The sequence below is a fragment of the Parasteatoda tepidariorum genome, chromosome 10 (genome assembly GCF_982258835.1).
Source record: "Parasteatoda tepidariorum strain Cologne lab strain chromosome 10, Ptep-v5.0, whole genome shotgun sequence".
NCBI classification, from domain to species: Eukaryota; Metazoa; Arthropoda; class Arachnida; order Araneae; family Theridiidae; genus Parasteatoda; species Parasteatoda tepidariorum.
The window spans coordinates 85,412,043-85,426,642 of record NC_141764.1 but is presented as its reverse complement, the minus strand read 5'-3'; the positions used below and the strand labels follow the sequence as shown (position 1 = coordinate 85,426,642).

The 14,600-nt window shown below is 25.2% G+C and overlaps 1 protein-coding gene across 1 annotated transcript in view; it reads right to left on the bottom strand.

Moving 5' to 3' along the window:
• The window catches only part of LOC107448610 (small G protein signaling modulator 3 homolog), a 36,760-nt gene that overhangs the window by 9,015 nt on the left and 13,145 nt on the right, over positions 1-14,600 (bottom strand). The window contains exons 7-16 of the mRNA XM_087153264.1: positions 11,386-11,520; positions 9,809-10,004; positions 8,101-8,246; positions 6,124-6,351; positions 5,104-5,289; positions 4,037-4,192; positions 2,826-2,930; positions 1,644-1,702; positions 1,382-1,475; positions 31-101 (exon numbers count right to left, since the gene is read on the bottom strand). Of these exons, the coding sequence (XP_087009390.1) occupies positions 31-101; positions 1,382-1,475; positions 1,644-1,702; positions 2,826-2,930; positions 4,037-4,192; positions 5,104-5,289; positions 6,124-6,351; positions 8,101-8,246; positions 9,809-10,004; positions 11,386-11,520 (1,376 nt within the window). The remainder of the gene's footprint in view (positions 1-30; positions 102-1,381; positions 1,476-1,643; positions 1,703-2,825; positions 2,931-4,036; positions 4,193-5,103; positions 5,290-6,123; positions 6,352-8,100; positions 8,247-9,808; positions 10,005-11,385; positions 11,521-14,600) is intronic.

The window sequence follows — 14,600 nt, the reverse complement described above, 5'->3', positions numbered from 1 at the left end:
ATTAATGAATGTAAAAATAAAAATAGTTACCTAAAAGTTTTGCAAAGTACTAATCTGGAATATACAGAATTGAAATCTTTTTCTACTTCTTTATTTGCAACCTGTAAACAAAAGTAAAAATTTAGAAAAATAATTTAATTTTTTTTAAATCAATGAATTTAAGATGAATTTAGTATTATGTATGCATAAACAAAACTGTAGTAAATGATACATCTTGAAGGTCAAGTTGTTTCAGTTTAAAGTCAGCTTTATAATTTTAACTCTCAGAAATAAACAATTTCAAAATTTAGAGATGTATGAGTAAAATGCTGCAACAGAATGAGCATGTGGATAAAAGAGGAATGGGCGAACTGTTTTGCTCTATATTTAACGCTTATTTAAACAATTGTTAGCTGTTTAAACATTTGATTTATTTATAACTGGAATATTATAAATTAATTATAAAAGAAATAATGCGTTCAATCAATCATTTTATGCTTTAATTTCGCACAAAATGAGATTAATAGTCAATTTTTCATGTCTATTTTATTAAAAATTATTTTAAAGGTGTTTAGTCAATCGTTATTTGATAGGTTAAAATTATAGGAATTTAAAAATAATAAAAAGAAATGTGTTGGTCATTGTTTTGTGTTGTACAATTTTGCACAAATCAAGATTCAATTTACAATATTTAATTATTACTTTTTTATTGAATTATTATAAGGATTTTAGCTGTTTAATCATTTGATTTAATAATATTTAGGTATTTCAAATCAAATTACGACATAGCCATATGATGCAATTGCTTTCTATGGTAAAATTTTTTTTGATAATTTATTTTAATTATATATGTTTTTAATCATTTGGTTTGCATAAATTTGGAGTATTTTAAATCTGCATTTATCAACATGATGCGTTTGCGATTGTGATGCATTTGAATAGAGCACAGTTTTACGCATTATAACTACATTGCGTACATTTAAAAAGTTATGATGAAAATTATTGAAATACATAATTTCACAATTTAAGTAAAATCAGATATATTAATATATCATATATTTAATAATTATTTTAATGACTTTTAAACGTCTAATATTTTATTTTGTATATAACTTGTTATTTGAAACAGATGTGTTAACTCTGCAACTGATCACACAGTCAAATTTTGTGTGGCGTATCCGATAGTGCGGTCTTTCAGGTGAAAAATTTTTCCTTTTCAGTTAAATTTGACGGGTGCTGTGTATATCCCAGGATGGTATATCTCTGCGAAATTACGGTATATGTGTTGTACAAAAGATCATATAAGAGTTGTGAATAAGACATGTTCCAAGCAAATAATTTTTCATTGAACAGAAAGTTTTACAAAGAAAAACAATTTTTTTATTAATTGAAAAAGGTTTACCTCTTCAATAAATAACCATGGATGGCAAGGTCCACCAAGTATAGAGGATTTTTTCATACCATGTTCTAAGACGGCTTTTAAACCTGGACAAAGACTGAAAGATAAAATTAGTTAAACAGATAAAAACATAAATGTTGAAAAAAATTTTTAAAAAGCTAATTAGATTATGATATCATAATCAATTTGAGTTAGTTATTGAAAAAGCATATTACATTGAAAAATTAAACATCAAGATTATGCTAAAATTAAGTAAAAATCTTACGTTCCACGTGCTAAATCTGTTATCACTTCTGTCACAGAATCATCTCCTGCACTAGAATACTATAAATACAAAACGAAAAAGTTTATATTAAAAATATAAAACAACTTAACTATTTAAAATAAACTATTAATAATAAATAAGAAATTTGACTTGACTTGGCATTACAAATAAATAAATTTTTTCTTGGATACTTCTTGCTAGGGAAAAAATATAAAAAGCAAGATAAGAAATAAATGAAATATTTGTCTAGATGGAAAAAAAAGAGTGTGCTTAATGCTAAACACCTGAATTATAATAATGATAATTAATAATCTGACATTTTATAAAGCCCTTTAGCAGATAATATTCTGAACAAAAGGTACAAAATTATAAGATATTATTGAAGTATTAAAGAAAAAATGCATTTTAATGAAATGAGGGGAAAGGAAACTGAAAATACAATTATTCAAAATATAGTACTACTCAAACAAATTTTTCCCTGAAATAGTTTTAAAAATCTAATATTTCTGATCAGGTTTATTTTAAAAGAGTGTTAAAATACCCTTAACAGCATTCTAAAAAGTTTATAACTATGGAGAATACAAAGTTTATTGCTCATAAAATCTAGAATTTAGGGTCAAGTCTGTACTGAGAAAAAAACTAAATAATTAACAAGGATGACGGAGACATCGCATATTCTTATTTAGAACAATGACGGAGACATCGCATACTCTAATTTAGAATTTTGAAATAATTTTCAAATGAATGTATGATAGATTTTTTTACAAACGAAGAAAAGTGGCTCATAGGTTTTTCTTATATATGATGTAGAAAAAGTTTGCATTGAAAAAATTATATAGTAGGTTCTTTTATTCTTCTCATATAACTCATTAAAATGGGGTGTAACTGACAACTGGACTTACTTTTATTGTGTTTTGTTTCTCTTTTCAGTTATATGAGAAAAAAAATTTTTAAACACAGCTAGACTGACAAAAAATGAAAAACGCAACTTGCTACCATATTGTTCCTTTTTAATATTTTAAATTTTTATGTTTTGTAGCTTATTACACAAAGTATTTTAATTTAACATTACATGTTTATACAAAACTACACATACTAAATCAAGAAATATGTAGTATAAATAGAATGTTAAAAAGAACATTTAAATTAAAGTCCATATAAAATTTCACATTAAGTTTTTACCTGCTTGCTTCTTTCATCCAGAAGTTCTACAAATTTTGCAGGAAACCAGCCTCTGAGCCCGTTTAATTCTCCTATCCAGCAGTGCTCATCTTTTTGACTAATGATCTAATCAAATAAAAATAAATAAATAAATAAAACACAATAAAAGTTAAGATAAAAATAAACTAAAGGGGAGTAAATTAATAAAAGTTTAATAGTTTAAAACAAATGGTTAGCCCAGCTGGATTTCACATCATATTAACTTTTGAGATGAATATGTTATTTCAGCTGATATATTTTTGAACAATCCAGTTAATGGTTTTGGCATACACCATAATTCTTATATTCAGTAATAATTATTTGGAAAAAATATATAAAACAATGCCCAATGAAAAAATGCTTCAAAATAAAATATTTAATTTATCATTTTTAAAAAGTGGGCTATTCCCACTGCATTTAGTCTGCATGATTTATCAGTTTTTTTATCTAACAATACAATTCAACCCTGTGAGAAAATGTTTTTGAGCTATCTGCGACAAAATTCTCTAGCACTAATATATTTCTGTGTTTACAAAAAAAACTTTTTACTTGAACATGTAATAATTTTTTAAACTAATTCACGCTAATCGGATTCCTTAAACGCGTCCTTGGTTTTGAGATTAAGTTGTAATAAATAATATCGTATAAATATATCAGACATAAAAACTATGGAGAAATCAATAGCAATAACTGCCAAAAATTCAATAGAATTATTGTCTTAAAAAGTAAATAATCCAATGCACAATTCAAATTTTTCATATTGCTTGAAATATATCGGGATGTTTAGATCCACAAATCAATATCAATAACTTCCAAAAAATGACCGAAACATTACATCGATACAACATTACATCGTCAAAAAGTGATTATTTAAATGCATGATTCAAATATTACGTGTAAATTTCTGTAGAAAAGATAAGCAATTTTTTTTTTTACTTTTCAAAAGAAAAATCTTTCTGCAAGAACTCTGTAACGTTCTGAGACAATGTTGCTTTGTAACTGCGATTCTGCAACGGGTAATTCATATAAGCCATAAACTTTTATTTCAATAAATGTGTTCAATATATAAACTCAGTCATTGATTTTTACAGAAAGTATGATGTTAATTATGGATTTCAAGTAAAATGAAAACTATAATTCCTTAAATTGATGATAAATATGTACATACAAAAAATAAAATAAAAACAACTTACAGTTATAATATCATTTTTTCTAAAACCTAATTCATCATCATCATGTCTTTCAAAGTCGAGACACGCCTTAGCACGCCTTCTTCTATTTCGAGCAACATTGGCAAAAATTTCTTGATCTCTAGCATGGCCGTCCATACTGTAATCAGCAGTAAGATTCTGGTAAAATAATAAACAAACCTCAATAAAAATAAGTGCAAAACATTCGAGCAAAAACATTAAAAACACATTCAAGGTGTAAAAATTTTTTTTTACCAAGGTCACTTTGTTTACAGTTATTAGATGCTAGAAACAGTAATGGAGTTAAAAAACACACAGTAAAACTCCAGGAGAAGAAGAAACAAAAACTGTACAAAAAAATATGAAGTAATGATGTATAATCATACATTTAGAAATAATATTTTAATATTAATGCATTTGAGAGGTGTGTAGTTGGTACTTGAAATACTAGACTCAGGATTTTTCTGAGAGCTTGTCTATGACTTAACTTATGCCCTTTTAAAACCTTAAATAAATCCTAAACTTACATTAATATTCTTAATAAGTAAATGTAAATTTGAATTTCGATTTATTTATGTGTAATTCTAATTAAAAATATTTTGTTTAACATTACATTTTACTAAACATCATAACTAATTTTATATAATGAGTAATTAGTTTTTTTAAATTTTTTAATTTAATAAATGTTACAATGTAGTTTTGTAGTATGTTATAACTTTAACAATGCCATAATATTAATTTAAAATATGTATTGTTCCCATAAATATTTGTCTAAATCATTTAAATAATACTAAAATAATTATAAACTGTCAGACCTAATTTCCAACTAATTTTTAGGTCAGAATTTAGCAGTTTTTCTGGCACTGACTCTATAGCCTTGATGCAATTTTTTTGAAATCAAAATTCAAATTCCCTTTTCCATACTTAAATTCATTACTTTTTAGGTTTACCTTTTTAAAAAAAGTAAACACTTCATGCAACAAGCATTTTGCAATAGATTTTTCCCCAAATCTTAGATTATATAAAACAAAATAGTATAATATAATAGATTAAGAAAAAAAATAGTATACCACTTTAATCTTAGGATCTACAGATTGAAAATGACGAGCTACTTGCAAAATAGCTTCTCTTAAATCCACCAGAATTTCTGTCTGTCGAACATTTTTACTTCGAATATCTTCTTCTGTTTCACCATCACCAAAGATTATTAGTTGTAGCATAGATTTTGACCGTTTCAATTGCCTCCGATTAAGATGCTACAATTTTAAACATTTATAATCATCAGCCATACAATCTAATATATGATGAGTACTAGTTTTAAGAGCATTTTTTTAATTAAATAATAAATATTTCAAAACAACAATTCTACTAAGTAAAAATATACTATGCTAAAAATTTGAAAAAAAAAGAATTTTTTAGAATCTAATTAAAAAAAAAAATTCTTATTAAAATTTTTTTATTTTATCTAGAACAAGAAATAAGAGACAAATAAGTAATTCTACTCAAGAAGTGCAGTGAAATTCAACAACTCCACAGACATGTGACTAAACTTAAAAAACATTGAAATAAAAAATACAATGTCAATTCGTTATACAATGTCAATTCAATAAAAATTAAAACATAAAAATACTGAAAACACTCATAAATAATAACTGATTCAAGTAAAAATACTGAGAAACTACACGTTTGATTACATTTATTAAACTTAATTGAAAGAAATCCAAATGTTTACTACAAATCAATTGAACTGTACTTAAACTTATAATATTCAGAGTGAAATGCTGAGTAAAAAATCATTATTTATAGTAATAACTCAAGCTAAAGGTAATGCTATCATTTAATCATTGCTATTATTTTCAGAAATTAGTTCAGGGAAAGGGAAAAAATATTAAATTATATAATATTGATGAATAATAATGATTATAATTAATATGACTATAATAATTATAATTAACACTATAATAAGAAAATAGCAGAAATAGTTTTTTATAAAAAATAGATAATTTAAAAAACTTATTTCAGCATTTTTTTCAAATAAAAAAATAAGAAATTTGTCATGACTAATGAGAAAAATAAATAACTCTACTTACCTGTTTTGGAAGATTCCTCGCATTTTCAGGATTAAGCAGGGCACCTTGATCAGCCATTAAATATGCTAGGTGTTTTCGTCTATGAGTTTCAAGTGTCATGTCAGTCAAGGAGCCTGCAAGGTCAAATGATACCTCGAAGAGCTTGTCAACATCTTCAATTTCACCAGGTATGTCGGACAGAGCATTGAATATTTGAGCAGAATTTTCTAATGTTCTGAGATCACATTCCTAAAAATTTAAATAGCAAAATTATACATACAAGAATACTCATTTAATAAAAAATACAGAGCTTTCCATTTAAAAATAAATTTAAATTAAACTACTTATTAACTTGAAGTAAACATATAAACTAAAATTTACATTCATCTAAAAATTATAATGCAAATTTCTTTATATGGGTAAAATACTTGAAACCAAGACTAGTTAATAGGTACTAAAATAATAGTTGCATTTTCAGTTTTTTTGTATTTAATTTTGCTAGTACTAGTAATTTTTTATTATCTTCAATTAATTATCTTAAATATTCAGCACACAAAACAAAGTTTAAATTTGTCCACAGTACATAATGGGTTTAGTATATTAAAAACCAGTATCTGAAATATAAAAATCAAAGAATATAAATATCAAAGCATTTACTTTAAATATTATTAGAGGGGCACACATTTAATAATAAAGAAGAAAATGTCTCATTCAGAAATTATCAAGATGAAAACATTTTACAGAATGTAGGGATTTTAAGGAAGCAATATAGTTCTGTTCCTTTTTTCTATCTAATGTTAAATTAAATATTTGTAAATAGTACAAATATATGTTACATACAAAAAAAGATATGTATGGCATTTAAAAATTTCTTTTCTACATATAATTGTGAAGAACTGTAAAATAAAAAATAAGTTTTTCTAAGAAAAAAAATTAAAAGCCCGAAAAAATCTAGATTTGTTATGCATTAAAGTATATTTGTTTAAAGATAATGAAAAAATTAATAATTAAAGAATGTACTTTTTTTAATTTGGTGAAAGAGTTTCAATTCCAATCAATTTTGAAGCTAAAGTCTTTGAAAGAAACAAGTTAATAGATTTCAGAGCACAATTAGTCACTAGTAAATAAATACTAGCAAGTACGTGCATTATATAGCAATTTGTGATTGCTACCTATGTGAAATGAATTAATATCTCATAAGTGATAAAAATAATTAGAATAATACACAAATCGATGGTGTTTTACAACATGAGCCTAGCCAGAATTTCAGGCTTAGTGATGTTACATTTTAAAAAAGATGAATGTAAACTAAAAGAATAAAAATGATGCTTAGTATTTTATCTCAAAATTTTTTCAATCTTTAAGAAATATGCGTGAAAAAGTTTTTCACATTAGTTTACCAAAATATATAGCAGATAGTACAAAATTATCTAAAAACTAGTACTTATTTTAATAATGCATAACTTCATACATTATTCATTTATTTTTTGCTTTGAAACTATAAGCATGCTCATTTTTTCAAAAAATAAATTGAGGATAAATATAAATAACAAAATGTTGTTTTATCTTAATAAAATTAGTTAATACTGCGTATCTTATAAATATTAGATAGGAAAAATAACATTTTAGTATTTTAGAAATCAAACTTCTTCCTTCTTGCCTAGATATAAAGATAACTATAAGACATTTGGGCAATTTTTAAGCGAGTATTCAACTATCTCACATGTTGTATCCTTCATCGTACAAAAAAGATGAAAAGAATTTCTTTGAAATAAAAGTCGGAAATCTTCTAAATTTTAGAAAGTCCCAAATTTCGGCAAAAATTGGCAGAACTTCATGCTTGACTTTAACAAAGAATTTTACATTAAAATATAATATAGCATTTACTTCATAACAAGACCAAATAAAAAAGACTTAAATAAAATCTAAACACATAATAATATATATAATAAAAGTTATACAATTATAAAATAAAATCTAAATGCCTAAAGCACTTACTTTGATTTTTAACATTCCTAATGTAACTTGAAAAAGAACAATAGAGCCTTCGTAGAAAAACAAATCCCAGATTCTTAAAAGAATTTTTGTGTGGACAACGCTAGCAAACAGTGTGAGGGACCAATGGAGGGTAATCAAAGAGAGTTCTGCAAAAATTAGTGGATTTTATTTACATAATATACTTAAAGTTCAACTAAAAGAAATTTTTTTAATTTAACTTCATTAGACATAAAAAAAAGAATAGTTAAATGGAAATGCATTGATAAATTATTCAATCCTTAAAATAAAAATGAAAACTAAAATAACAAAAAAAGGAAGAAAATTTCGATAACAAAATAAATTTTTTTTAAATAAAGCTTTAAAAAATTCAATAGTTGTAAATGAGTTAATTCAGATTGGCCAGACAATTGGGGAAACTTTAGTTTATAATCCTTCCTTGCTAATTTCCTTAATAAAACAAAATAATTTGAAAATCATAGAAAAGTGCAAATCATTTTAAATAATATATTAGAAAAAACAAACAAACTATTTTAAATATTTCATACAGTTGTGCTCTATTTAACTAAAACTTAGTTCCAATTTAATTTATCAGACATCAGTTTTTTAAATAACTTTTCAAGGCAATGGAAATTATTATTTTCATTTGTAATAACAAAATCAGCTGGGCAAAAATTTACACTGAAAACTTTAAATCCATTTGTTCTCTGTATTAACTTTATTATAACAAAATTCTTAAATACAGTCATTAATTTAAAAAAAAACATAATTATTTAACAACAAATTTTACATTTAAAATAAAATAAAACAGAAAGGCAAGTAAGAATATGGTAAGTTTAAAAAGTTGACTAGTTTTAGAAATCCTTTAAAAAAAGTAATCTTCTGTAAAAAAAGTAAACTGCCTGAATATTTTAATGAAAAAATGCTACGACCTGTAAAACTTGCTAAGAGCATTATCTTAAAAAACAAATTTTATATAATTCCACTTAAAATTCTTTAAAAGATTATTTGAGATGAAACTTTAATTACACTTCTTAGAAATAGTATTAGAACTTAGAGAAATAAATGTTAATAGAAATAAGGAATTTTTAAAACTCACTTCACAAGCAGAAGCAAATTATCAATCGAGAAGAACTGGATAAAATTAGTTTTCAAATAATGATTTTGATTATGAACTGAATTTAATATATATTTATAAAGCTTGAAAATTGCTTTTACTTAATTTATAAACTATTAAAATATGCTGTACTAAATATCTAATAGTTGAAGGGATGAAAATTTTAAACGTTTGAATTCTTAATTTATAACAAAGCTCTTTCTCAGAACTGCAGTAAGGTCTAAAAATATTAATCCTAATGTTGTTAAATTAATAAAGAATTATTGCTAAAGAAATGTAGAAAACCATACGTAAAGTATTTGGTTAAACAGCTGTTATTTTATAATTTAAGCTTGAAAAAAATAATAACAAGTAAATAATAAAATAATAATAATAATAAAGTATAAATAGAATAAACAGAATAGAAATAGAATAAATAGAAATATAAAACAGAGTTTTAAGTTTTATTCTATTTATACTTTTGTTTAAAGTACCAACCAAATTCTTCAAATTTTGCTTGATTTAGCAATTTTACTTCAGTATACAAGGTTTTTGAGGCATTGAAGTTCGAGAGGATACTGCATTACCATTATTAATCAATTTCAACTTTCTTACCTATATCATGTTCTTTGAGAACAAGGTCTAAGTCTGGAAGTATACATGAAATTAAAGTGACTAGTACACGTTGATCTGCTTGAACTCCAATCAGAGTACTAGAATAATAAGAAGCTGGTAATAAATCTTCTACAATAGTACACATTAGCCAAAAGGCCTCTTCTTCTTCTAAAAACAGCAATAATAATGCAGCAATCTGAAAGAAGAGAACATTTCATTTTTTAAATAGATAATCTTAAATTTTTTTTTTACATACATAATACTATAATCATGTATGAATGCTAAAACTGCAACGTCATGATTAAAATTATAAAATAAGTAATCAAAATTAATGAGCTTGTGATGTCAGGCATGAGATTGCGAAATTTAAAATAAATGAAAGAACTATTAAGAAGAAAAAAAATTAAGAAGATTGTTTTTTGTGCAAGGAATTTATTAAAGAAATATTTTTTTAAATGCTGCTTGAGGTTTAAAACATAAAACGCAATATAATAATAATTTGCAACAAGATTTTTTTTGAAACTTTTTATCAAGAGGATTCATTTATAAATGATAGATCGGAAAATACAGTACTTAAGAAATGAATGAACTACTGCTAAGTTACTTACACAAAATTAATAAAATGAAACTATTGTATATATGAAAGAACAAAATTATGAAAGTGAATATCAAAAAATTTAAAATCAAAATCGACCTTAAAAACAACCTTAGTTCAATTTACACAACATAAAACTTAACAAAACCTAATTTATAAATAACTCTCTAATAAATTACATTGAAAAGTTCTAATTGTCACATGGCTGTAATCTTGATAATTTGAAGTTGATTTTGAAAAGTGCACACAGCTTTTAAATAGTGTGGTAATTTTTCAAATTCATCAGACAAAAGAAAAAAAATAGAAAGTAATTAAAATTGTAAGAAAGAGAGAAAATTATAAAAAAATTTTTTTTACATATTTGAAATGTTTTCTCTGTATCACGAGGCTGAATTTGCTTTTAAGGTGGACAAAAAATTAATAAAATTTTATTTAAAGTAAGAGTATACTTTTGTTTCAAACATTGAATTATTTGACGCTAAAATAACATAAAAATAAAAGGAATAATTGAGTACTCCCTGCATTGAATGATTTTATTAGCTTGGACAGGTTCTGTTAAAGGCTTGTAAAAGAATTAAGGTTTAACGGTAAAAGAATTAAAATAAAAACGAGTGAAACAGAATTAAATTTTAGTTAAAAATATGATACCTATTAAGTAGTGCTGCTAAACTGAATTAAGTAAAATAAGTTTATTCAGAATATGTTTTAAAGCTGCAACAACTCCCTTTAAAGGACAAAATTGCATAACTTTTCAATTGTTATGATTATTTTTTTTTAAAAAAATTAACCTTTTATTAGTATAGGTAGTAATAATCAAGCTTTTATTAGTATTACTAATTACTGTTCCTGGATAAGACCTCAGAATGTAACAATATATCAAATATTTGAATAAAAAGTATGATTTATGAAAAGAATTATGGCAGAAAGATAGTCAGAACAACAAAAGCAGTAGAATATTTTTAGCATAATATATACCACTTACCACACCAGTTCCTTGACAATAGCCGATATCCGGGTAAAGCCAAGCGAGTCCCCTTAAAATTCTTCGTAAGCGAGGAATTCCAGTACTATTCATATGAGAAAAGCATGCATTGCTGGGAAGGGTTCTCAAAAGATCCTGAAAAATCAAAGTAATATTCATTAATTATAAAGAATAAGCATAAAAATATTTTTAAAAATGTAATAACGGCAACATAAGAGCTTAATATAGGAATGTCTCACAGAAATTAAAATTAATTCCTGAAATTAAAATTCTATAACTGTTTCAGATGTGTATCTATCATACTTCAGGTTTTGAGTCTTTATTTTTAGATTCAGCCATAAAACTACGAAATTTAAGGCTGTTGTTACAAAATGTTAAAGTATCGGATAACTATATATTAGCAGTTTACAAAAAAAAAAAAAAAAAAAAATAGAGTTCAAATTATCTCAGGTATATATTGGTATAAATAATTTCTTATATTATAGTTATTTATTATATATACAGTCAAACCTCGATATCTCGAACTTGAAGGGAGAGGAGAAAAAATTCGAGATACCGCAAATTCGAATTATCGAAAATCGCATGTTATCGATGGTAGAATAAAGAAAAATGCTCTTTACATACCTTATTTACTATTCCATATGTATTCTAAAAACACTTTTTACACTTTCATTTAAAAAAAGACTCAATTGTCGTTTGCTTTAGAGATGTGTAAGAAAGTTAGACTATAACACTTTCTAAGTGGACTATAGCTTTAAATGTCTCTCAAATAAATCTCCTTACAGTGTCCACTGCAGAAAGTACTTGTTTGTTAGTAACATTGGGTGGTAAATCTTTGATATCCTCATCCTCTTCTTCTGATAGTTCACAAGAAGCTTTCGTTTGAGCGATGATATCATTGTCATGCCACTGACCACACACTGTTACTGCATCATCTACGTTTACAAAGTTATGAAATTCCAAGTCATCAAGTTTCATGAGTTCGGTCAATCTGTCCCAATCATTTTCGATGTAGTTTTCAGCAAAATTAACGATATTGATTGTTTGACTACTTTCGTGATCTTTAATGAATAGAGCCTTCTTGAAGCCATTCATTATCTTAGAGAGAGACACATCATTCCATGCCACTGACATCTTTATGTCCTTTTTTTTAAAAAAATTTTATCATTATGAGAATTGGTTTTCTATTCTTAAAATTGTTTATTTTTTTTGGAATATATTTTTATTTTCAGAAAAAAAAAATCTACACTATTTATGGAGAAAAAAATTCAAGTTATCGAGGTATTAGAAAAAAAAATCATGAAATGAAGTTTTTTTTAACATTGAGTAGGAAATTGATTGAGTAGGATGATAGGAAATTTGAAGAGAATTTTTTTCTTCTATCGAAGTTCGAGTTAGTGAGACTTGACTGTATATTGGTATGAATAATTTACAATAAAAGTTGGACTCCATGTAAACCAAATTTTATAAGTTTAAACGACAAATTTAAAAGGTTAACACTTTTAGAATCATATGTTAGAAAGAGTTGTTCTTTTAATAATCTGAAAATAATAATAATTAAAACACATTAAATTTTTTTTAGTAGTAAATTCTTTTACAGCAACAATTGTAAAGTGCAAAGAATTTAGCAGCTAAATAAATTTTCTAGTAAAATAAATGAGTTTTCTTAATACTCTGTTATAGTAAACCCCAATTTAATAAGCAATGCAACCCAGTTTCTTCTCCATTTTGATTAAATGGGCAGAAATCAACCTAGGTTTTCCATCTTGCTATTTTTGTGAAAATTTTTACAATTAATCATCAGTCCTCAGTTGTGAAGTAAATAATTTGGGGGAAAACAATGCAAACCTATATATATTTATCATTTCCCTACTAATTTTTTAATCTAGACCGGTCTTGCTCTAAGCCCCTCGATAGAAGTCCTATTCAAATTTTTGTGAATAACTATAGCTCAATCAAACATTTTGAGAGAAAATACAATTTACTTTAAAATAAGTTACTGATATAATGTTAAAAAAGGTTGATTTTAAACTTTAAAAAGACAATAATATTCATGGAATAGTACTCATATTTAATACCAATACTTAACAAGTTGTACCTGAAGCATGGTAGAAATAATTTATTATTGCAATGAATTATTTTGGGAAATATTGCTAATTTATTAAAAAGATTTTTAAAAAAAAATTAGGGAAGGCTAACAATAAAAAAAATTTACTACTTGTAGGATGAAATGGTAAAGAAAAACAATTTAACTTCTACAGTCTAGTCTATATAATGAACCTGCGATAAAGTGAACACTTGGTTGTAAGGAATGTTTTAGGGGTCTTGTCCAAATTGTTATTCAACTACTGCTGTTTCATACGATTATAGTGAGCAGCTGATAAATCGACAGTTCGTTTATAGTGGACTGAAATTTCTTTTTTTGCAGTTATTTAAATGAATGATACAAAGTTTTTAGTTTATATGGTAAGCCGTGGTAAAAGTATATAACTATGACTTATAATTAAAAATAAAGTAATACACATTACTAAGAAGTGCTTAAGATGAGTCATTTCAATTAAATGAATAAAGTTAGTGGTTTCAAAAACAGATCCATGGGAGCATGAATTAGTTATCAAACGATTGGAATAACATCTTTTTTTTTTCGAAAATAAAGGAAAACATGTTTAAACATAATTTACTAAAAAAAAATTCAAAAATGACGAAAATTGAAAAATTAAACGCCTAGAATTTTCAAGAAAATTTTTGCTACAGAGTGATAACAACTTCATTATATGGAAAATATTTTGAAAGTTTAGCATCCCGGAAATATTTTGCATTATAGAAAGAAGTTCGATCTAAGCAAACTTCCTTGAAAAGAGATTCAATATTTTTAGTTAATAATTTATAAAGTAAATTACGTACTATTTTTACTATTTTTAATAAATCGAACAAGATGTTTTTTCAAAGAATTTAGCTATAGTAAACTATCATTATAGTGGACTTATTGCTGCGGCTGCAGCTGGTTCACTACAACGGAGTCCGACTTTAATAGGATTTAAATGGAAAATCTAGAAAATACCATTTCCATTTGAATTCTCTTTCTGTTTTTTTTTCTATTACTATTCTTAAGGCACTGATTTTGCTTGTAGGATTTCGATGAAAATGCCAGTAAACATTAGGGTAATAGCATAGAAATATAAACTTGAAAAATTAACTTCAAGTTTTTCCATTTT